General features: G+C 45.0%; 2 protein-coding genes across 4 annotated transcripts in view; one reads left to right on the top strand and one right to left on the bottom strand.

Moving 5' to 3' along the window:
* LOC119970281 (spermatogenesis-associated protein 6-like) overlaps nt 1-22,378 on the bottom strand; it is a 131,212-nt gene extending 108,834 nt beyond the window's left edge. The window contains exons 1-3 of one of the 2 annotated variants that reach the window (XM_038804652.1): nt 22,212-22,378; nt 21,049-21,113; nt 9,858-9,995 (exon numbers count right to left, since the gene is read on the bottom strand). In XM_038804652.1, coding sequence (XP_038660580.1) covers nt 9,858-9,995; nt 21,049-21,096 — 186 coding nt within the window. In that variant the 5' untranslated portion in view covers nt 21,097-21,113; nt 22,212-22,378. Of the gene's footprint in view, nt 1-9,857; nt 9,996-21,048; nt 21,114-21,957; nt 22,048-22,211 lie in introns of those variants that run through there. The other variant, XM_038804651.1, reaches the window with a different exon arrangement.
* Nucleotides 22,379-22,440: 62 nt separating this feature from the next.
* The window catches only part of plaa (phospholipase A2-activating protein), a 54,977-nt gene continuing 52,334 nt past the window's right edge, over nt 22,441-25,083 (top strand). The window contains exon 1 of one of the 2 annotated variants that reach the window (XM_038804649.1): nt 22,441-22,625. The gene's annotated coding sequence lies outside the window, so the exon portion shown is untranslated. The remainder of the gene's footprint in view (nt 22,626-25,083) is intronic. The other variant, XM_038804650.1, reaches the window with a different exon arrangement.

The following is a 25,083-nucleotide window of genomic DNA, read 5'->3' as shown; positions in this document are numbered from 1 at the left end:
AGAGCTTAGAGAGAGAGAATCAATTAATAATCTTCAATAGTGTCACAAGTAGGCCCTCAGTCGCCACATTCCGGCCTGTTCGAGTACACAAAGGGAGAATTCAGAATGTCCAATTCATCCAACAAGCACGTCTTTCAGGACGTGTGGGAGGAAACCGGAGTACCCGGAGGAACCCCATGCAGACACAGAGAGAACATGCAGACTTTGCACAGCCAGTCACCCAAGCCGGGATTCGAACCTGGGTCCCTGGAGCTGTGAAGCAACAGTACTAACAACTGTGCTCCCGCCCAATTTGGTACACAGAGAAGAATGTGAGCAGCCATGAGACAGGTCATGAAATCTGTTCCAGAAAGAAGGAAGTAAAGTCACCTAGAGAGATAATGAAGGAAGCTGTTCCAAATTTCAGACTTCCGAAAAGGGTCCTAAAGGAAGTTTACTTACAGCTGAGAATTGCTTCGTAAGTACAAGAATGATCTTTACCTGTCTATGTACGTGGAAAGAAAGTTGTATGTTATTTAGAGTGATTTAAAAATAAATAAATTTAGATTACCCAATTATTTTTTCCAATTAAGCAGCAATTTAGCATGGCCAATCCACCTACTCTGCACATTTTTGGGTTGTGGGGGCGAAACCCACGCAGACACGGGGAGAATGTGCAAACTCCACACGGACAGTGACCCAGAGCTGGGATCGAACCTGGGGCCTCAGCGCCGTGAGGCGGTTGTGCTAACCACTAGGCCACCGTGCTGCCCTAGAGTGATGTTTAATGGGAACTAACTCGTGTTTAGAACAAAGAACAAAGAACAAAGAAAATTACAGCACAGGAACAGGCCCTTCGGCCATCCCAGCCTGCGCCGATCCAGATCCTTTATCTAGACCTGTCTATTATTTTTCAAGGTCTACTTCCCTCTGTTCCCGCCCGTTCATATACCTGTCTAGATGCCTCTTAAATGATGCCTCTACCACCTCCGCTGGTAAAGCGTTCCAAGCACCCACCACACTCTGCGTAAAAAACTTTCCACGCACATCTCCCTTAAACTTTCCCCCTCTCACCTTGAAATCGTGACCCCTTGTAATTGACACCCCCACTCTTGAAAAAAGCTTGTTGCTATCCACCCTGTCCATAGCTCTCATAATTTTGTAGACCTCAATCAGGTCCCCCCTCAACCTCCGTCTTTCCAACGAAAATAATCCTAATCTACTCAACCTTTTTTCAGAGCTAGCACCCTCCATACCAGGCAACATCCTGGTGAACCTCCTCTGCACCCTCTCCAAAGCATCCACATCCTTCTGGTAATGTGGCAACCAGAACTGCACGCAGTATTCTAAATGTGGCCGAACCAAAGTCCTATACAACTGTAACATGACCTGCCAACTCTTGTACTCAATACCCCGTCCGATGAAGGCAAGCATGCTGTATGCCTTCTTGACCACTCTATCAACCTGCGTTGCCACCTTCAGGGTACAATGGACCTGAACTCCCAGATCTCTCTGTACATCAATTTTCCCCAAGACCCTTCCATTGACCATATAGTCCGCTCTTGAATTTGATCTTCCAAAATGCATCACCTCGCATTTGCCTGGATTGAACTCCATCTGCCATTTCTCTGCCCAAATCTCCAATCTATCTATATTTTGCTGTATTCTCTGACAGTGCTCCTCGCTATCTGCAACTCCACCAATCTTAGTATCATCTGCAAACTTGCTAATCAGACCACCTATACCTTCCTCCAGGTCATTTATGTAGATCAAAAACAGCAGTGGTCCGAGCACGGATCCCTGTGGAACACCACTAGTCACCCTTCTCCATTTTGAGACACTCCCTTCCACCACTACTCTCTGTCTCCTGTTGCCCAGCCAGTTCTTTAACCATCTAGCTAGTACACCCTGAACCCCATACGACTTCACTTTTTCCATCAACCTGCCATGGGAAACCTTATCAAACGCCTTACTAAAGTCCATGTATATGACATCTACAGCCCTTCCCTCATCAATTAACTTTGTCACTTCCTCAAAGAATTCTATTAGGTTTGTAAGACATGACCTTCCCTTCACAAAACCATGCTGCCTATCACTGATAAGTCTATTTTCTTCCAGATGTGAATAGTTCCGATCCCTCAGTATCTTCTCCAACAGTTTGCCTTCCACTGACGTCAAGCTCACAGGTCTATAATTCCCTGGATTATCCCTGCTACCCTTCTTAAACAAAGGGACAACATTAGCAATTCTCCAGTCCTCCGGGACCTCACCCATGCTCAAGGATGCTGCAAAGATGTCCGTTAAGGCCCCAGCTATTTCAACCCTCGCTTCCCTCAGTAACCTGGGATAGATCCCATCCGGTCCTGGGGACTTGTCCACCTTAATGTCTTTTAGAATACCCAAAACTTCCCCCTTCCGTATGACAACTTGACCTAGAGTATTTAAACATCCATCCCTAGCCTCAACATCCGTCTCGTCCCTCTCCTTTGTGAATACCGATGCAAAGTACTCATTAAGAATCTCACCCATTTCCTCTGAGTCCACGCATAAATTCCCTCTTTTGTCTTTGAGTGGGCCAATCCTTTCTCTAGTTACCCTCTTGCTCCTTACATACGAATGAAAGGATTTGGGATTTTCCTTAACGCTGTTAGCCAAAGATATTTCATGACCCCTTTTAGCCCTCTTTATTGCGCGTTTGAGATTCGTCCTACTTTCCCAATATTCCTCCAAAGCTTCATCAGTTTTGAGTTGCCTCGATCCTATGTATGCTTCCTTTTTCATCTTAGCTAGTCTCACAATTTCACCCGTCATCCATGGTTCCCTAATCTTGCCATTTCTATCTTTCATTTTCACAGGAACATGTCTGTCCTGCACCCTAATCAACCTTTCCTTAAGAGACTCCCACATTTCAAATGTGGATTTACCCTTAAAGATAGTGCCTCCAGTGACGAACAGCCTCCACGATGGCTTGTGCTTCCTTCTCGACAGAGGAGTGTCGGAGTTCTGAAGCTGATAGGGTACGGGAGAAAAATGCAACGGGCCTCCCTGCCTGATTTAAAGTGGCTGCTAGAGCTACCTCTGAGGCGTCGCTCTCAACCTGAAAGGGAGTGGATTCATCCACCGCCCGCATGGCTGCTTTGGCGATGTCCTCCTTGATGCAGCTGAAGGCCTGGCGCGCCTCAGCTGACAGGGGAAATCGTGTGGCCTTAAAGAGTGGGCGGGCTTTGTCCACATATTGAGGGACCCACTGGGCGTAGTATGAAAAGAACCCCAAGCACCGTTTGAGGGCCTTGGGGCAATGAGGGAGGGGGAGTTCTAAGAGGGGGCGCATGCGGTCCGGGTCTGGGCCCAGGACTCTGTTCTCCACGACGTAGTCGAGGATGGCCAGTCTGTGCAGAAAACGCATTTCTCCTTGTTATAAGTGAGGTTTACTTTCTGTGCCGTCTGGAGAAAACGGTGGAGGTTGGCGTCGTGGTCCTGCTGGTCATAGCCGCAGATGGTAACATTGTCCATATACGGAAACGTGGCCCGCAGCCCGTACTGGTCTACCATTCGGTCCATTGATCATTGGAACACCAAAACCCCGTTAGTGACGCCGAAGGGAACCCGTAGGAAATGGAAGAGGTGGCCATCGGTGTCGAACACCGTGTAGTGGCGGTCCTCCGGGCGGATTGGGAGCTGGTGGTATGCAGACTTCAGATCCACCGTGGAAAATAGCTGATATTGGGCGATCTGGTTAACCATGTCTGCAATTCTGGGGAGGGGATACGCGTCTAGGAGTGTAAAGCGATTTATGGCCTGACTATAGTCGACGACCATGCAAAATCTTTCCCCGGTCTTGATGATCACCACCTGAGCTCTCCAGGGACTATTACTGGCCTCTATGATCCCCTCACTGAGCAGCCGTCGGACCTCCGATCGGATAAAGACCCTATCCTGTAGGATTTATCGCCTGCTGCGAGTAGCTACTGGTTTGCAATCTGGAGTGAGATTGGCGAAGAGAGGGGGGTGGGGGGAGATGCGCAGCATGACTAGGCTGCAGATAGTGAGTGGGGGCAGGGGCCTGCCGAAGCTGAGGGTGAGGCTCTTGAGGTTGCACTGGAAATCCAGGCCTAATAAGAGTGGCGCGCAGAGGTCAGGCAGGACATAAAGTTTAAATTTTGAATAACTAGCGCCTCGAATTGTGAGCGTAGCGACGGTGCGTCCTTGGATTTGGACTGAGTGGGAGCCCGAAGCGAGGACGATAGTTTGGCTCACAGGAAAAATAGGAAGCGAACAGCGTCTTACCAGCTCTGGGTGTATGAAGCTCTCGGTGCTCCCGGAGTCAAAGAGGCATGGCGTGCTGTACCCGTTGATCTGGACCTCCGCCATTGAACTTCGTAGGTGCTTGGGGTGGGATTGATCTAGGGTGACCGCGTTGAGTTGCGGGCCGCGTGATGAGTGCCCGGGAAAGTCGTAGTCGTCCGAGTGGGCGTCCGGTCGAGTAGATGCCGGTACGTTCTGGCGAGCTTGATGTAGGATCGCTGCGCTGAGTTGCGGGCCGCGTGATGAGTGCCCGGGGAAGTCATAGTCTTCAGATGAGCTATCTGAGCATGGAGATGCAGATGGGGCCCGTGGATCGCACGTGGTGAGCGGCGAGGAAGATGGCGTCCAAGATGGCGGCCCCCATGATTCGCACGTGGCTGGCCGCATGGTGGGTTTGACAAAATGGCGGCCCCCGTGGATCGCACATGGCGGGAGGGGGCGGAGTCGGGCATAGGCCGCAGCGTTTCGGGCCCCGCGGGCCCACTGGTGTTGGGAGCGATTCGTTCTCTCTACTGGGGAGTTAGAAACTGGGGCCCTTTTCGCGAGGCACACTCTGGCATAGTGGCCTTTCTTCCCGCAGCTGCTGCAGGTCGCGGATCGGGCTGGGCAGTGCTGCCGCGGGTGCTGGCTTTGGCCACAGAAATGGCAGGCTGGGGCAGCTGAGTAGCTGGCTGGAGCAGCTGAGTAGCTGGCTTTGGCAGCGCGGTAGCTGGGGGGCCGTGCGGCACAGGCCTGGGGGGATTGTTGGTCGGGGGTCCACGATGGGGTCGCGGGGTCCGCGGGAAACGAGGTGAGGCTGCAGAAGGAGACTTCCATAGTGGTAGCAGCCTCCACAGTAGTATCTAAGTCCTGGGCCCCCTTTTCTAGCAGTCTTTGGCGCACATAGTTCGATCGAAGGCCCGCTACGAAAACGTCCCGCACAGCAAGCTCCCTATGTTCAGCCGCGGTAACGGCTTGATAATTACAGTCATTAGAAATATTGTTCAGTTCCCGTACAAGTTCGGCTAGCGTTTCTGTAGGCTGCTGACGGCAAGTTGTAAACACGTGGCGTGCATAAACCTCGTTAATGGGCCTAACGTACATTTTGTCCAATATCGCCAGCGCTGCGGTGTAAGAACCGGCCGGATTTAGCTGTGTGGAGATTCTGTGGCTTACCCTCGCGTGCAGTAGGCTGAACCTTTGTTCCTCCGTTGTTTCAGCGGTGCTGGCTTCTGCCAGGTAGGCCTTAAAACATCTCAGCCAGTGGGAAAAAATTTCTTTAGCCTCTGCATCATGCGGGTCGAGTTCTAGGCTTCCGGGCTTGAGGGCTGCTTCCATGATTTACTTCGACTGTTTCTTAAGTATATTAAATTGATGGAACCATCAATTCTACGGACACGTGTTTGTAGGATTAGAATAGCGGTTTTAATATACTTACAACAGAGCCAGCCTGTTAGCCGTTGAACTTTCGGTGAACTGGCTGGCTGACTTTGTGGCACGGATCTTTATACAGCAGCTGCAGGGGAGGAGTTCTGGGCGGAGCCAAGGGGGAGCCCAGTACAAACTCTCGAGTACTCCCAGGGCTACTGCCCCTGGTGGTCAGGTAGTGCAACTGCACTTACAATATTGGTACATATATATACTGGGAACAGAGTGACATTGGTTACTTATAATACCGTGTGAATCTCATTCACCACATGCTGAAGCCCAAATTAGCACTTGCAAACAGTTTCTTCTGAAGAGTTTTGCAATTTTAAAGCAGTTGACATAGACATGCTGCACAAAGACTTGGGCATCGGAAGAAGTATACAGCAATGTGAACAAACTTTATCGCTATGTAAATAGGCTGGAAAGCCAGCAAATCCAGGTTCTGGCAAATGGTCTGAGACCCCGCACTACAAATACATCATCATTTCTAGATTCATGTGGGAATTATGTCCAGTCTTGGTCACTGTACTTATGAAAAACGAATAAGCAAAGGAAATTATTTTAGAAATCAGGTCAACGGGTTGTACAGAAAGAGAAAGTACTCCCTTATATGTCCATCTTGCATTCTCAGATGAGGACAAAGAGGAGGGGAATGGAAATCCCTGGACTTTAATGACCATTACTAAGCTGCTGGCCCTCTGTTTGGGATGGCAGCCCTTGGAGGTGGGCCATCATTCTTAATTGGCCGCCACCGCGTACCTGGTGGCGGCCATTTAATTTAGCCACTGCTGGGGGATATACCTCCCTGGAATCTGCCGCCAGTCAAAAGAGGGCTACCTCCTGGTTTTGGGCCTGGTGGTGGGACACCTCTGCCATCATTGTGAATCCATTATGGAGGCAAATACACTCATGAAAAAAACATGCTAATACTGATAAAAAGACATTTACAGATGATATGAGAAAGAAGCTCTTCAAATTGTAAGAGCTGTCTCACAGACTTGTCAAGCAACAGCCTGCCACAGTCATACTCACAGAATCATACCTTACAGACGTCCCAGACACCACTATCACCATTTCCAGGTATGTCCTGTCACTCCGATAAGACAGACCCAGCAGAGGTGGCAGCACTGTGGTATACAGTCGAGAGGGAGTTGCCCTGGGAGTCCTCAACATCGACTCTGGACCCCATGAACTCTCATGGCTTCAGGTTAAATGTGGGCAAGGAAATTTCCTGCTGATTCGTACTGTCCACCATCAACTTATGAATCAGTACTCCTCCATGTTGAACACTACCTGCAGGAAGCACAGAGGATGGCAAGGGTGCAGATTATACCCTGGGTGGGGGACTTCAATGTCCATCACCAAGACTGGCTTGGTAGTACTATCAAAGACCAAGCATTCGGATCCTAAAGGATATAGCTGCTAGATGAGACTGCAGCAGGTGGCAAGGGAATCAACATGAGGGGAAAACACACTTGACCTTATCCTCACCAACCTGCCTGCTGCAGATACATCTGTCCATGACAGTATGGGAAGAGGTGACCACCGCATAGTCTTTAGAAACAATAGAAAAGTTACAGCACGGAAGGAGGCCATTTGGCCTCAAAATCCTGGAACTTCCCTAACTTCCCTGTGGGTATACCTACACCACATAGACTGCAGCCATTCAAGAAGGCAGCTCACCACAGTTAGGGAAGTTCCAGGATTTTGAACTCAGCAGCAGTGAACGGAGTCAGGATAGTGAGTGGCTTGGTGCTGCTCTCGTGTCTGCTGTCCTCGTCCTTTTAGATGGTAGGGCTCGTGGGTTTGGAAGATGCTGCCTAAGAAGGCTGTGTTCCTGCTGTGCATCTTCCAGATAGTTTTCTCAAGGGCAAGTAGGGTTGGGCAATAAATGTTGGCCTAGCCAGCAATGCCCACATCCCAAAAATAAATGAAAGAAAGCAGGGTCAGCATCAGCTGCAATGTCTATCTGCTCCAAATGTCTTTGTTTTGTCTGTTTAGAGAGTCCAATAGCCCCTTGTGGTTAGGGAGCCTCTCTCCTCCTGTCCAGCTTCTGTGCCAAGGCTACCAGTTTTGAGTCGGAAAACAGAGGAGGCCGGTTGATTCCCTTGTTGTGTCAGAGTACCTCTTCTTGCAGGTCAAATACTCTTCACAAGCCACTGGCAGTACCTGCTCAGGTCAAATTGCACCTCTGCTTTAAGAGATGCAGGCTAGCCTGAACTTATGCCATTTTGCGTTCTCAGCCAGGCAATTGCACACACCAACAGGCACCATGAAATTTGTGTGCTGTTTGCACTAGAAGCCACAAGCATGAGTTAATTGGGTATTGTGATCCAAACGCCTGTGTTCAAAGTTTCTTGCATTTTACTGTCACTGGGCACAATTCAATGGAATTTTTTCTCGGTGTGATTTTGGGCATTTTGGTGAGGTGTTTCTTGATGGCTGTGTTGTGAGCCTGTTTAATAGAAGGATGTAGATATGGGTGAAGTGGAAATGGAAGTGAGACAGAGAGACTCCCACTCACTATGCCCCCCAGTCTAAATTCCCTTCTCCAGTGAACCTAAAAGCTCGTCTTGACCACTGAATATTGAAACCGCTAATTATATTTCTCTGCTAAAAGAATTATCCTTCTTTTAACTGTCGTCTCCCATTTGGCATAATGACTTGCAGAAACAGCTGCTGTCGTTTCTGTATTTCCTGACGCCTCCAACTTCTTCCTTCCCCCTTTCTCCTGGTTTTGGCCCTCTTGCTCCTTTCTGCTCCTCCTTCTCTTTTTTTTGCCACATTCCTGCCTCAGTTTCTTCCCTTTCTATCTTCCCATCTACTATCCCTATCCCATCTTCTCCTCCCGCCTGCTCCATCTTTCATTTCCTCTCTCTTTCTCTGCTTCTCCTCTACTGTCTCTCCCTTTACCTTCTATCTTTACCTCCCTATCCTTTCCCCTTCCAAGTCTCCTCTGCTTCTCCCCACTTCCATTTCCACTTCACCCATATCTACCTCCTTCCCTGCCTTGGTACAAGCATCTTGTTGCAATCTAACCCTGCTTAACCTGGATACTGTACTTGGTTACAACTTCTTGTGTGCTTTTCACAAAAATTTAAATATAAATATGTACACCAAAAAATGGTCAATTCAAACGCCTTTCATGATCATGGGATGTCTCAAAGCACTTTACAGCCAATTAAGTACTTTTTGAAGTATTGTCAATGTTGTAGTGTAGGAAATGCAGCAGCAAACTCCCAGAAAGAGCAGTGCGATAATAACCAGATAATTTATTTCTATGATGTTGATTGAGGGATACATATTGGCCAGAACAAGTGGACAGGATAACTCCTGCTCTTTTCGTAATAGCGCTGTTGGTGTAAACATACTGCTTTGGTAACATGCTGGGATATGAATTAATGCCTGCTTATTTTCTGCTTTGGCAGTGTATGATGGGATACTTGGCTATATGAATTAATGCTTGCCTTTAAGTTGCCACGAATGGTGATTTCTGCTGAGACAGTGAACTTTGGACTCATAACAAATGTATCCTCCAAAGACAATGGGTCAGTGATGACCGGTGCTCCACGGACTGCAGGAGCGGTTATTCTAAGCTGTCAAAATAGCTGCAAGAGGAAGGGGGGCCTCTAGCTCCAGCATCCAGGACTGGCAACTCATGACCTTATGTAATCATGCGCGCAACATATCGATTGGACGATGAATGTAAACTACTGTATAAAGAATTGATAACTATATATGGAATGAACTGTGATATGAAGAGAATTGATTGGCTGTATGTAAATGAGAATGCAAACTAATTCTGCTTTTGAAAGTGTATATTAACCCAGTTTAAGCCACAGTTCAGAGAGAAAGTGTGCAGTCAAGACCGAGGGTCTAGGACCTTTCTCCCAGAGCTCTGCAACAAGAAATTGCTTCTTTTGTTCACGTTAAGGTCTACTTGTGAATATTATCACGCAACAGCGCCATGGGATCATTTATGTTCACTTAAAAGGGTAAATGGGATCATGGTTTAATATTACATCCAAATGAAGTTCCCTCCAACAGTGCAGTACTTCTTCAGTACTGCATTGAAGTTTCAGCCTTGATGTTTGTGCTCAAATACTGCAGTGCGACTTGAACCCAGAACTTTGTGACAGCAGAAATAATTGTTACTTTACACTCACCTTTTCAAATTGAATTCTTTCATGAATAAGAAGTGGGAATACTGGCATAACACACTTTGTCTTCCAGTACTGACCGAGCATACGAATATTGATGTAGACATCGTCTCTCCTTGATAAAATCACACCCGGACATGTTACCTTAATAAAGAAATTAAAGTACAGTAACAGCTCAATTAGTATCTAAAAGTAAACAGCAATTTTTAAAATTAATTTTCATGTCCCTTTGTAAAGCAAGAAAGAGTACTGAAAATCAATTTGAAATTTTTTTTGCATCTAATTATTAAAAGCTCGAGACTGTATGAATTACGCTGCTACCAATTTTGGGTCGTCACTAAGGATGGCCTAAGGTTTATGCATCTTTTTGGATTTTTCTGTTATTGGATATTATGTAAATTGTTATAATGACTTCTGACTGGTGTATGATCTCAGTGTCAATCATTTGACTGCTGCCCCATTATGCTGACTGAAGGCTGCTAAGTTTTGTCACCAATTGAGGACCCGCAGGCAATGTGATGTTGCAGGTGTACTCGGGTCAGATTTGCTCTTCATGCTATCAGGTTTTGTTGCTTTTTGCAGCTGACTCTTCTGATGTAGGTATATTTTTTTTCCATTGCTTAGAGTGTACAAATGTTGTCCAGATAATTGAGCAGGTGGAGCATGAGAAACAATAGTTTTGTAATACAAATGAGTCCGAACTGAGTTAGTAAAGAGAATCTTGGTTTATTGCAAAGTAATTATATTTACAATGTACATCAGATCCCTGCCAGGTCTGCTCTGTCGGTTCCTTGATAATAATAATCTTTATTGTTACAAGTCCAAGTCCAAAGTCCAAAGTCCATAGTCCACAGTCCAAAGATGTGCGGGTTAGGTGGATTGGCCATGCTAAATTGCCCGTAGTGTCCTAATAAAAGTAATGTTAAAGGGGGGGTTGTTGGGTTACAGGTATAGGGTGGATACGTGGGTTTGAGTAGGGTGATCATGGCTCGGCACAACATTGAGGGCCGAAGGGCCTGTTCTGTGCTGTACTGTTCTATGTTCTATGTTCTAAGTAGGCTTACATTAACACTGCAATGAAGTTACTGTGAAAAGCCCCTCGTCACCACATTCCGGCGCCTCTTCGAGTACAGAAAGGGAGAATTCAGAATGTCCAATTCACTTAAAAGCACGTCTTTCGGGACTTGTGGGAGGAAACCGCAGCGCCCAGAGGAAACCCACACAGACAGGGGGAGAGCCGGCAGAATCTGCACAGACAGTGACCCAAGCTGGGAATTGAACATGGGACTCTGGCGCTGTGAAACAACAGTGATAACCACTGTGCTACCGTGCCGCCCTTTATACGTGGCCGAATTTATACAGATCTTAATCATGAATAATCTAGGGTTCCTTGCCCCATCAGCAGGGGCAGTCGTATTCGGCAAGATTCACGGGGAGACTGATTGCTCCAACCCCAAAGGTCTTGTGTGTGTTATAACATCCCCACCACCCACCCCTCCCCAAGACTCTTCAAATAACTGCAGAGTAGGAGCGTGACGGACCTTATTTACACTTGGCTGTGCTTCTTGCACTCACAATGCTGGATTTGGCGGCGCATATCTGGACGGCGAACACCGCTTTCGATTGGAACGTCGTGGTGAATGCACTGTCTGAGGCTGTTGCACTGCTTGTTCCCTGTCAGATGCCTCAGACATCTGGGTTTCCATGTCAGAATCCGTATATATGATCTCTCACATTTCAGCGCCTTGACCCTCTTGGGGTCTTTGGGCATCGGACTTGGTTTGATTGTAACTTTCCTTTCCTGTGGAGCTTTGTGTAGAACTGGTTGTTTGGACCGTATGTAATTGAGGTGCTTTCTCATGATGCAGCCTTGTGCCTGAACTTGATAAGGTACCTGCCCTGCCTTGCAGACGATTGTCTCGGAGATCCACAGAGCGCCGTCTGCAAAGTTTCGAACATAGACTGCGTCATCTGGTATAAAGAGTCGAGGCAGTTTTCTTCGAACAGCTCCTCGCTGTGGCGTACTTTCCCGCCTACATCAGGGAAAACCTTCCTAAGATGGATTTGAAGCCTCCGGCCTGTTAGCAATTCAGCCGGCATCATCCCGATCGTGGCATGTTGAGTAGTCCTACAACAGAACAAGAATCTGGCCAGTTTCATGTCCATCAACCCCGAAGTCTGCTTTTTTAGTCCTAGTTTGAATATTTCTACCTCGCTTTCTGCCAGCTTGAAGTGGGGTGATACGGGGCCGTACGGATGAGCCGCACCCCTATTAGCCTTCAGGAATCCTGAGAACTCTTTACTTGTGAAAGGCTTTCCATGATCGGTAACCAATACCTCTGCGATACCATGTGTACTGAAAGACAAACACCATTTTTCAATGGTCGCTATTGAGGTGGTTGCCAACATCTTATGGACATCCAACCACAAGAGTGGGCATCTATCAAGAGGAAGAACATTGAGCCTTGAAACGGGCTGGCAAAGTCGCCGTGTAACTTCACACACGGTCACCCCAGCCATTCCCATGGGTAAAGGGGCATGGCTGGCTGAAATTTCTGGTGTTCCTGACATATGCTGCACTGCTGGGCTACTCTCTTCATCTCAGCATTCAGTCCCAGCCACCAAACATAGCTACGTGCTAGCATTTTCATTTTTGACACCGATGGGTGCCCGTTGTGTACATCCCTCAGGATTACATCTTGGCTCGTGCCTGAGATGACGACGGGTATACCCCACAACAGGATGCCATCTTCCACACTAAATTCTGACATCTTCGTCGAGAATGCCAAGCACTCGCCTATGCTGACCCTCATATAGGACTATGTGCCGAACCTTCAAAAGGACTGGGTCAGTCTGTCTACTCACGGATTTGGGATGCTGCAACAGGCAACAAACCCATAAAGTTGAGTGTGGCTATTACCTCGTCACTCCTGGGAGAAGGAGGGCGTGTTGGCAAAGGATTATTACATCGTTTGTGATCTGGGTGCCGGGACGATGCTCAAGTGAGTACTCGTAGAGGGCAGCTTGGTGGCACAATGGTAGCACTGCAGTCTCACGCCACCGAGGTCCAGGTTCAATCCCGGCTCTGGGTCACTGTCCGTGTGGAGTTTGCACATTCTCCCCGTGTTTGCGTGGGTTTCGCCCCCACAACCCAAAGATGTGCAAGGTAGATGGATTGAACACACTAAATTGTCCCTTAATTGGAAAAATGAATTGGGTACTCTTAAAAAAAAAAGTTCAGTACTCATAGGCGGCCAGCAGGAGTGCCCAACGCTGTATCCTGGCAGAGGTAATGGGCGGAATTGCCTCGTCTTCTTTAAAAAGACGGAGCAGTGACTTGTGGTCTGTGATGATTGTGAAATCTCGACTGTACGCATATTGATGGAATTCCTTCATGGCGAAGATAACTGCCAAACCTTCTTTCTCAATTTGCGCATAATTGCACTTGGCCACGGCCAGGGTCTGGGAAGCAAAAGCAATCAGCCTCTCTCTGCCATCTTCCATGCGATACGATAAATAGGTGCCAATGCCATACGGTCACGCATGACATGTGACAATTAGCAGTTTGGCAGGATCATAATGTGTTAACAAGCAAGAGGAAGTCAATTGTTTTTTTTACTTGAGTGAACCCTGCTTCTTGTTGCTTTCTTCACGACCATTCCTGGTCCTTTTTTAAGAGGAGATGTCAGGGGTGGGGGGGGGGTTTAACATTTTCGCAAAGCCAGAGATGAACTTACCGTAATAGTTCACCAATCCCAAAAAAAGATGTAGCTCCATGGTGTTTTCAAGGGTAGGAGCCTGCTGAATAGCACGTACCTTCTCTGCGGTGTAACCCCTCACAGTCCACTTGGTAGCCCAGATGCACCACTTCCATCGCATGGGCAATATACTTTTCTCTCTGCAGGCGAATGCCCGTCTCCGAGAAACAACGCAGCACCTCACCAAAAGTACTTCAATGTTCCTGTTCGATTTCTCCTGTCACCAACACGTCATCCAAATATACCTCCACTCGCGGAAACCCTTGTGGTATGTTTTCCATCACCCTCTGGAATGTGGTACAGGTCGATGACACACCAAAGGGCAGTCTGGTGTACTTATTCAGGCCTCTCTGGGTGTTTATTGCGGCATGTTTTGGGAGGCAAGGTCCAATTCTAACTGCAAATAAACATGGCGCATGCTAAGTTTGGTCAATCGGCCAATTTTGTTTACAGGTCCTTGATGCGAGGCATCAGGTAACAATCTAACCGGGAGCCCTGTTGACCATTAACTTACAGTCCCCACACAATCTGACCATCTTACCAGGTTTGAGCACCAGGACCGTTGGAGCCATCCAATCGGCAAAACGCACTGGCCTGATGATCCCAAGTCCTGCGAGCCAGCTACGTTTGGCCTCAACTTCACTAACAAAGTGTAAGGGCAAGCTCTGAAATTGGATTTGTTTATTGTCACGTATACCAAGGTATAGTGAAAAGTTTTTTTTTGTGAGAAGCTCAACAAATCATTAAGTACATGGAAAGAAAATAAATAAAAGAAAATGCATAATAGGGCAACACAAGGTCCACAATGTAACTACATAACACCAGCATCGGGTGAAGCATACAGGGGTGTAGTGTTAATGAGGTCAGTCCATAAGCGGGTCATTGAGGAGTCTGGCAACAGCGACGAAGAAGCTGTTTTTGAGTCTGTACGTTTTCTCAGACTTTTGTATCTCCTGCCCGATGGAAGAAGTTGGAAGAGTGAGTAAACCGGGTGGGAGGAGTCTTTGATTATGCTGCCCTCTTTCCCCAGGCAGCGGGAGGTGTAGATGGAGTCAATGGATGGGAGGCAGGTTTGTGTGATGGACTGGGCTGTGTTCATGACTCTCTGAGGTTTCTTGCAGTCTTGGGCTGAGCAGTTGCCAGACCAGGCTGTGATGCAGCCAGATAGGATGCTTTCTATGGTGCATCTGTAAAAGTTGGTAAGAGTTAATGTGGACATGCCGAATTTCCTTAGCTTCCTGAAGAAGTATAGGCGCTGTTGTGCTTTCTTAGTGGTAACGTCGACGTGGGTGGACCAGGACAGATTTTTGGAGATGCGTACCCCTAGGAATTTGAAACTGCTGACCATCTCCACCTCAGCTCCATTGATGCTGACAGGGGTGTGCACTGTACTTTGCTTTCTGAACCAATACCTTGGTTGTGCGACCGAATCGACCTGATATTTGCCATGACCCCTTTTATTTTCCAGTCTGGGTTGGAAAACCACAGGGTATTTTCCTCGTACTCAGTACAGGTCCCCGGATCCTATTTTGAAAATCTGCTGCCAGTCCAGATATAGGTGCTTTAGCCAATCGTGGCCTAGCAACCTGGGGTCATGTCCATTGACTCTGATCAATGGGAGACGCATCAACAATAGTCCGTAAACCACCAGGGTCATTGCAGTCCCTGCAATGGCTAACAGGTCGCTGGTATACAACGCTAACCTTGCCTCGGCATCCCGCAGATCAACTGCTTCACGCCCGATTTTATCCTGTCGAAAGTCTGCTTTCCAACAATGGAAACCAGAGCTCCTGTGTCTTGCTCCATGTCTAATGGATGTCCATTAACCTGCACAGTTATCTTGATGGAGGCCACTCGGGGTGCCATAACACAATTCAGCTGCATACACTCCTCCTCCGATTAATCCAGGCGGAAAGTGAGCCCTTAGTTGGCACCTGTCTCGATAGGGATGGGGTGCATCCTAAATCTCCAGGATCTCCTGCACTCCTCTCTCAGGGCTTTCATTGAAAAGCAAAATTTGAATGGCCTGCCGAAGGTTTAGGGACGATCCGGCTAGCAATTTCCTTTGAGACCATGTTATTTACACTGCAGCCCAAACGGTCGTGCAGCATTTCAAAAAGGCAAGTTCCGTATTCACAAATATCAGCTATTTTTAGTAGCCTTGTCAAAAACTTGGTTACGGACACTCTAGGGGTCCTCTCTGCTGTATTAAATAGTATCTCTGCACAGTTTTGGGTAGAGGTATTGCACCACTGGGTGCCATTATAGTGTGCTGGGCTGCAGGATATGTAAAGTTCTTTATCACTCCATAGGTATGAACGCCACAGGTAGTCAGCAATAACTGTCTGTCAATCAGCAACTGTGGTTGTGTTAACCCGGAAAAAGTAACGCAGACAATCTGCGTACTGTGTCCAATCCTCTAATCTTGCGTTGAACATGTCCAATCTTCCAAACAAAGGCATATTTAAAAAAAAAAAAATTTCCAAACTTGGTCCAGCAGAGTAAAGGAGTAAAGTTCAGCCGATGGTGTAGCAGCATTGAACGTAATCCAGTTGTACCCTTGTCGCCAGTGTTGTAGGCCACAAATGAGTCCAAATCTTGTTACAAAAAGAAACTTGGTTTATTGTAAAGAAATTATATTTACAATATACATCAAATTCCAGGTGGTTGCTGGAATGGAAGACGAAACTCTCAGCTATGTACTGTTGCTAACAACCAGGACAAAAGTGCAGCTTGTGGTCCAAACCAGTGTGCTTTATGTTCATGCTGTCTGGCAACCTCACAGTCCTTAGAAACAAGTGAAACAATTGCTAGCATAAAAATGTGAGCTAAGACATTGAATCACAGGGAACCCCACTAAATATGAAAACATGTTGAAACTCTGGACAAGTACTATTTGACCAGAGGTCACATAATCAGGTGGCACATGAGCAAATGTCAGGTGGTTAATTATTTGTGAATAAATGTCATGTGATCAACTTTTCAGAAAATGTTCAATCAGCACTGACAACCCTAACAGAGCATCCAATTGGAGGCGTTTCAATGCAAGAGCAAGATGTATTTTGTCAGGCCAGCAGGAACAAACTTACTAATACTCTATTCCTGAGCTCACTTCCAACTAAATAGACGCCAATACATAACATGAAGAACAAATATCCATTAATAGACAATTAAACACAATTGAATGCTTATGACTCCAATCATTTTCAACCCTCCAATGTTGGAACTATGCTCTCCTGCTTTCTCCTTCCAGTGGTTTTACAATTAGCCCTTTCTCCCTTGGCCTAATGATGATCTAAATGTTTCCCATTACAAACATGGTAAACGTCACCAACCCTTACTTAAGCAAGAGTTTCTCTTATGCCTGTTATGCCTCACATTGCCCAAGCTCAGCACGTCGAGTCGCGATTCAAGCTCAGTCTCCAGACTCAGACTAATCGAACGCTGCACAGTAATGGTCTCTTCAGTGTTGACATCCAAAGTAAGTGATGTAATGATTTCCAGAAAATTAACATTAAGGTTATCAAAAGCTGTAGCTTGTATTACTGAGCTCTGTCTGATTATTTGACCATTTATAAATTTCAATATTGGCCAAATAAATGGCTTAAAAACATGTATTGCCAGGTTTAATGTTATATATATTTCAAAAGGAATGATAGTTGGACACTTCCAACATGACCGTGTGGCACAGTAGCTTCATAGCTCCAAGGTCCCAAGTTCAATTCCTGGCTTGGGTCACTGTCTTTATGGAGTCTGCATGGTCTCTCCGTGACTGCATGGGTTTCCTCCGGATGCTCCAGATTCCTCTCACAATTCAAAGATGTGCAGGTTAGGTGGATTAGCCAAATTGCCCTCAGTGTCAAAAAAGATTAGGCGGGGTTACAGGGATAGGGTGGAGATGTGGGCTTAAGTAGGGCGCTCTTTCCAAGGGCGAATACAGACCTAATGGGCCAAATGACCTCCTTCTGCACTATAAATTCTATGATTCTATGACATTAACCAGAAAAGGAAAGAAACTGAAAAATAGTATCAGTGATTGCAAAAATATTTGAAAATTTGCATTCATGTTTGTTGAGAGAGACTTGAAAATAATTTAAAATATCCATGAGGGGCAACACTGAGACGAGGTAAAAAAAAATGAAGAAAAAGGAGAAAACATGGAAGACAGAGGGACAGAATGAAAGAAATGGGAGTGGAAACAAGCAGGAAGATAATTACAAGATAAATAAGAAATGCAGATTTTAGATTTCTCCTGTGTCATGTGAGAGCACCTTTAAGAAATGGGTGTTTATAAATGGGTGTGTATTTAAGTATCTGTAGTGAGAGTACCTTTAAGAAATGGGTGTTTATTACTGCAGTGATGTTAGAGAGTGGGTGGAGCTGGGCTGTCTGTCAGCTTTTTACTTTTGTTTTGGGCTGTTTGTTGCAGGGTGAGTTTTAGTTTCGTTTTCAGAGCTGGATAGCTGCAGTCACAGCCAGAAGGTGTATTAGAGTCTCTTTGTAATCTAAAGACTGTAAATCGATCCTGGTGATTTAAAACTAATAACAGTAGTGACTTTAACCTGATGTGCTCCTAGTAAAAGGTGTTTTAATAGATGTTAAAAGGAAAGCTTAATGGATTACTTAGTGTTGTATTCTTTGGGTGTTGTATTTGAATGAATGGTTGCTAAGGTGTCCACTGTATGTTTTAAAAAGGTTAACTTGAGTTCATAGAATAAACATTGTTTTGCTTTAAAAAATACTTTTCCATTTCTGCTGTACCACACCTGTAGAGTGGGCCATGTGCTCCCCATACCACAATCTATTAAAAGTTGTGGGTCAGGTGAACTCCATGATACACTTTGGAGTTCTCTAAACCCTGGCCCAAAACACCTGAGCAGTGCAATGAGAGACTGATTAGCAACATATTATATTTCTAATTACAACTTATACTATCTGCAATTTTTACATGAAATGTGCAATATAGGCAAGGGTAACCTGCAAAAAGAAGCAATTACATTTGATAAAATTTGCAAAGCAATTAATTCCCACTGTGTGCAAAACCCAGAGCAGGATTAAAAATCCTTGAGATCTGAGCAATACAGTCAGAACCTGCAGCAACTCAAAGATTCCCATATAGGACACCAAAACCCGGCCCCTTTAAATTACCATGTGTGTGCAGCTGCACAGTTAAACATATCAACCACTAACTCAAAAATATTAGGGGATATTTAATTAATCAGACCCTTCAGTAATCTCTACACAGCCATCTCCCTGATCTCCACAACCTATTAAAACACAATTGTATTATCCGATGGACAAAGCAAAAGGTCTGTCAAATGTTTCCACACAGAAGAGTCATATCAAAGAACAAAGAATACAGCACCGGAACAGGCCCTTCAGCCCTCCAAGCCTGCACCAATCACGTATCCTATCTAGACTAATCGCCTGTATCCTTCTATACCCCGTCTGTTCATGTGCCTATCCAGATAAGTCTTAAAGGTCGCTAACGTACCTGCCTCAACCACCTCACTTGGCAGTGCATTCCAGGCCACCACCATGCTCTGTGTAAAAAACTTCCCCTGCTAGTCTCCACTGAATCTTTTCCCCCCTCACCTTGAACCTGGCCCCCTTGTAATTGTAATTTCTGCCCTGGGAAAAAGCCTCCAACTGTTCACCCTATCTATACCGCTCATAATATTATAAACTTCTATCAGGCTGCCCCTCAGCCTCCATCTCTCAAGGGAGAACAATCCCAATTCATTCAATCTCTCCTCGTAGCTAATACCCTCCATACCAAGCAACATCTTGGTAAACCTTCTCTGTACTCTCGCCAAAGCCTCCACGTCCTTCTGGTAGTGTGGTGAACAGAATTGGACACAGTATTGATATATGACGAATATACATTTAAATCAATGGAGGCCCATGTGTTAAATTGCCCAAATGAAATCCAATTCAGGATTGCTGGAGTATGAAACATTTAGATTTCACTGTTCAACCAGCAACTTGCTGGATTAGTCCAGCTTCATGGAAGCTGTTTCCTCATCTTTTCCAATTACAGCTGTCTCTTTCTATATTTCTGGCAGAATTAAAATCTGAACCTAGAGTACAAATATAATGCTAAATAGCATTGGCTGTCAATAAGATAGTGTTAAATGTTTAATATACCTGTTTGAATAATTGATCATTGACTTATTGTTTTGTTGAAGTTAACTGCACTATTCTGGAATGATTATGGGATGGGTTAAATGTGCTACTTATACTTTTCAATTTAACCTACTCAGATTTGGTTGGGTGAATATGAATGCCAATTCTATCTTTCTAGAAATGTAAAATATATATAGAGGATATATATACAGTATATATATATACGAGACAGCTGCTTGGAATTGAAGGGTCATGATTCCTTCACAAAAAAGAAACCAGGAATTACGCACAATTGATAGGAAAAAAATCAATTTATGTAAGATGATATTGGGAGAAGTGCCAATAAACTTGACATACAGGTCAACAATAAGTAAGGCATTTTCTACATCTGTAGTGATATTATAATTAAGATGAAGGATATACAAATATTAGATATAGTCATAGTTAGAATTTAAGTTTGTATTTAAATTACTATATATAAGCTTGACTGTACAAGTCTGCCTTTTGGTTTGGATCTTGCTTGACTCAGAATTATTGCATTGTTTACAGTGTACATGTAACGAGGGATTCTTAATCTTTGTTTAAGTTATAAATCAATAACATTGATTTGATATTGAACTAGAACTACCTGTGTGCATTTTGCCTATGACATGGTTACAATAAACCTTCATGTGCCGTGAACGTTTGCTCATCTTAGAATGCATTGGAGCTGGTCAATTTTTAGATGTATTGCATCCTACTTTTTTGGAAAAGTAGTATCTTCCAAGAACTTGATGAAAATATGCAAATTTCACAAGCCTGCAATCAAAGGAGTTGCCACGTATGGTGCTACATCATTCGCAGCACGGACACTATAGACAGTACTCAACTTCAAGGACTTCTGGAATAAGGTGCTTCAAGAAAAATGCAAACGCGAGGCTTGAATATTGTTGTAAACTAGAAGTACAAGGCAAATATACACAGAAGGGAAAGTTATAATTATAAATCATACATTAACATTAAAAAAAGCTGTTTCACTAATTTCGAGAGAAAGTTATTACGGAGGAAAAGACACCCTCCCTTTTTATAAAGGGCGTTTTCTTTCGGGATATTCAGTTTTCGATGTCGGGAACCTTAGCAACACATGTCACTTCGACAGATCAAGTCCACAATTGCAGGCAGTTCATAAATACGGGCTTGTTTCAGTGCATGTTAACATTTAAACGTCGAATGCAATGTAGAGCTCACCACTGGAATATATATTTACGGTGCATCTGTCATATGTTAATTAAGTATTGCATTAAGAGTACAGAAGTTGAGAATATGCATCTTACCGCGTGGATTTCAAATTGAATAACGCACTTGAGAACTTTTTGAGGCATTTTACAGATTCACCGGTCTGGAGGGGAGAAAAAAAGACCAATGTCAAATGAACTGTCTCGGTGTAAAAATAAAGTTGTGACTTGGTGATCACAAACTGCTTGTTGCACTCAATGCCGCTCCGGGGAAGCGTCACGTTTCCTTGGTGATTTAGTGAGTGAGTGAGTCACGTCTGGTAAGAGTCTAAACATGAAGAAAATGGAACGCAACTTCAACACACCACAAAGATATCTTGTCTCTTTCGTTTTTATTTTAAAAAGGACTCCTGCGTGTACAGCCTTGGGGGGGGGGGGGGGGGGGGGGGGGGGGGGGGGGGGGGGGTCGCATTATTACCGCCTTACTGCCACCTCACAACAAAATTGAAAATTAAAGCAACAGGGACATAGTTATCTTGGCGGATTTGTAAAGCTTACATGCAAATAAAAAACACCTTCCCTGCGAGAGCGGTTATGAAAATTAACACCAATAATGTAATCTTGCAAGCCTTAGGGCAGAAGGGGAATATTGAATTGTAATTGAACATCATAATATAATCTCTGATCAATGCAGGAATAGTGAAGGAGCAAAAAAGTGATGGTGGGTCTCTTGTGCATTTTTATAAATATATTCTTCCCCCTCCCAGTTAAGAAGTCAATGCGCAGAGTGGAAAGAAGGAAGGGAGCAAGCAAAATCCCTCATCCATCTCCTTGCTTGCTCCAAAAAAAACCAATTCTAACTGAATCCAATTCGTGGCCGTCCACAAGGGTGACATCCAAGATCCAGGCTAGCAGGAACAGGCAATTACACCTGATCTCACCAGCTAAACAAAAGGCATTGAGTGTTGTGAAGGGCGAGTTAACAAGACATTGAACTGGACGGGCTACCTTGCCTCTTGCTCCTGTCTCACTCAGTGCAGGAGCCGGGATGCTGGCTCCAACTCGGTCATCCGAGCCTCTAGATGTCGTTGTGGTTCCCTCCCCGCCACCTCCTCCCCCCTCCCTCCCTCCCCGCCGGCGACTCCCGTCACTCTATTGTCGTCCTAAACGATTTTTTCAGTCGCCGACACCGCTAAAAAACACAATCAACTTCTCCTTAATCTGATATTTTTTTTAAAAATCACGTTAATATCTTTTCTAACCGGAAATAAATGAGCGCCTTTGTCCGGCCCGGCCAATTATAATCGTCAGCCTTTGATGACGGTTACCATGGCTACCCACCTCTGACCCGTCCGGGGCACATTGATAATTGTTAACGTATATTTTTCAAATGCGTATTTTAAAAGTGTACCAATCATTGGGAGTTTTGACCGGAGGTGCGTGTTTTCTAATAAATTTACAGAAAGGAGAAAGGTGTTGGGTTTGCTGCTCCCAGGATGCCGCCATGTTACCGGCAGAGACGGCCAGGCCGACATGGCGTCATCCGGATTCAGGCTCAGCTGCTCCTTAGCCGGGCACCAAATGGACGTCAGGGGGCTGGCCACCACCTTATTCCCCGTGGGAGCCTTCGTGTCCGTGTCCAGGGACCGTTCTGCTCGAGTGTGGGTGCCCAACAGGTAAATAATAAATAAAGCCAGGGGCTCGGCAGTAGGCCCCGCCACGGAGAGAGAGGGAGAGGCGCCTCTGATGACTTGACAGCTTCAAGGGTGGGGAATTGGTTAATATCCTCTTCTGAAGCTGCACATTTTTAACACTTGACTTAAGTTCTATGCTTTTCTATAGAAATGAGCAGCGTCCGATGATCAATGCAGATTCTTTTATTTCGTTTTTCAGTAAAGAAACTTAAAATTAGAGCCCTTCTCTTTATTCGCTATAATTTAACAACCCGAATTTCAATAGCACCGTAATCGTTCCAAGGCCCTTGATGCACACGAGGGTGTTCAAACAAATTGGACACCAAGCCACATGTTAGGGCAGATGAGCAGAAGCTTGGTCATAGAGATAGGTTTTAAGATGTGCCTCGAAAGAGAGACCAAATATCCGGAGCTGGAAGAGGTCACAGAGATAGCTAAGGACAAGGCTGTGGAGGATTTGAAGTCTAGTTTGAATATAAGAAAATAAAATAAATTGGGGCAGGTGTAGGCCATCTGGTCTTCTGAAACTGCTCTACCATTCAGTAAGATCATAGTTGTTTTATCTCAACTCCACTTTCCTGCACTAACCATATAATTCCTTGATTTTCTTCATAATCCAAAAATATATTGACCTCTGTTTTTAATATATACATCAGCTGAATATCCACAGCTCTCTGGGCTAGAAAATTCCAAAGGTTCATCAACCATTAAAGACATTTCTCCGATGCCTCATTTCGTTCCTAAATGGTCAGGGCCAATTTTTGAAACTATCGCCGAGTTCTCGATTCTTCAGCCAGGGCAAATATCCAACCAGCATTTATCCTATGAAGCCATTTAAGAATTTTATATGTCTCAATGAAATCAACTATTCTCCGAAATGCGGTAACCGCATTTAGGAGAAGGTTTGTTAGACTAATTCCAGGAATAGGCTGGTTGTCTCACGAGGAAAGGTTGAAGAGGTTCATTAGAATTTAGAAGGGTAAGAGGCAACTTGATCAAAACCTTTGATCCTGAGGGGTATTGATGGGGAGGATATGGAGAGTTCCCTCTTGTAAGAGAATCCAAAACTACAGGTCACTTTAAGGGGTCACTCATTTAAGGCAGAGATGAATTGTTTAAAAGCCATGAGTCTCTGGAACTCTTCCTCAAAGGTTGATGGAAGGAGAGTCTGAATATTTTAAAGGCGGAGCTAGAAAGACTTGATTAACATGGGAGAGGGGTAGATGGGACTGTGGATCTGAGGTTACAAACAGATCAGCCAACGCAAGGGGTGAGTGATCTACACTTCTCTCTGGAATATTGACTGAGTTTCCCAATGGACAATATCATTCCAAGAATCAGTTTAGTGAACCTTTGTTGCACTCTCTTGAAGGAAAGCATATCCTTCCTTGGGTATTGAGACTAAACCTCTACACAGGTGTGGTCTTACGAAGACATGATACAACTGCAGTAAGACCTCTATACTTTTCTACTCCCAATCACTTTGTAATAAAAAGTGCCATTTGCTTTCCTGATTGAATGCTTTGTCTACAGTTTAACTTAAAATGCAAGGACATTCAAGTCCCTCTGAAAACCAGCATTACCCAGTTTTTCATTAAAAAGTAAAATCTGCCTCCTTATCTTTCCTGCCAAAGTGGGTCGCTTCACACTTTTCACTATAGTCCATATTTGATATTCTTGCCCTCTCACTTAATTGGTCCGTTTCCATTTACAACCTCTTTTCCACTTAAGTCTGTATCATGAGTAAAATATGTCAAGTTCTAACTCATTGGCATAAATTGTAAAGAGCTGAGTCCCAAGCATACATACTTGTGGTAGCCGACTAGTTACAGCCAAGAATTTTGAAATTGAGATGCTGAACCTGGAGGAAGTCGGTGAGCACAAGAGGTGAGGGTGAGCGAGACTTGATGGCAGTTAGCATATGGGCAGCAACGATTTGAATGATCTCAACTTTGGGATAGTCAAGACAGAGGTAACAAAAGCACATATGAGGATTTGACCAGCCAGTGAGCTGATGTGTCTCAATTCTCCAGAGGTTGAAATAGGCAATCCTAATGATGGCACCAGTGTATGTGGTCAGAAGATTACCTTGGGTTCAAATATGACACTGAGGTTTCAAAAGGTTGGGTTAAGTTGAAGGGTCAAAAGGGGTGGTGAAGTAGAGTTGGATGTTGTAAGCATACAAGTGAAAACTGATGCAATTTTTTTTGGATAATGTTGCTGGGGCTGGAGGGTTAAGCTGACAGTTACCTTTTAGGAGCCTTCGTTTCAGTTTTGATCTGAGCAAAAACATAACGGAAAATGTCCGTGGGAAATGCAAGCAGAATCAGGTCAGAACATCCTCACTCATGTTCAACAAATCATTTGGGTAAATTGAATATTTATACTGTTGGTACAAGAGTAAGCTATACAAATCAGAAGTCGGGTTTGATCCCCAATT

Source organism: Scyliorhinus canicula, chromosome 8 (assembly GCF_902713615.1).
Source record: "Scyliorhinus canicula chromosome 8, sScyCan1.1, whole genome shotgun sequence".
NCBI lineage: Eukaryota > Metazoa > Chordata > Chondrichthyes > Carcharhiniformes > Scyliorhinidae > Scyliorhinus > Scyliorhinus canicula.
This window is presented reverse-complemented; position numbering and strand designations above follow the sequence as displayed.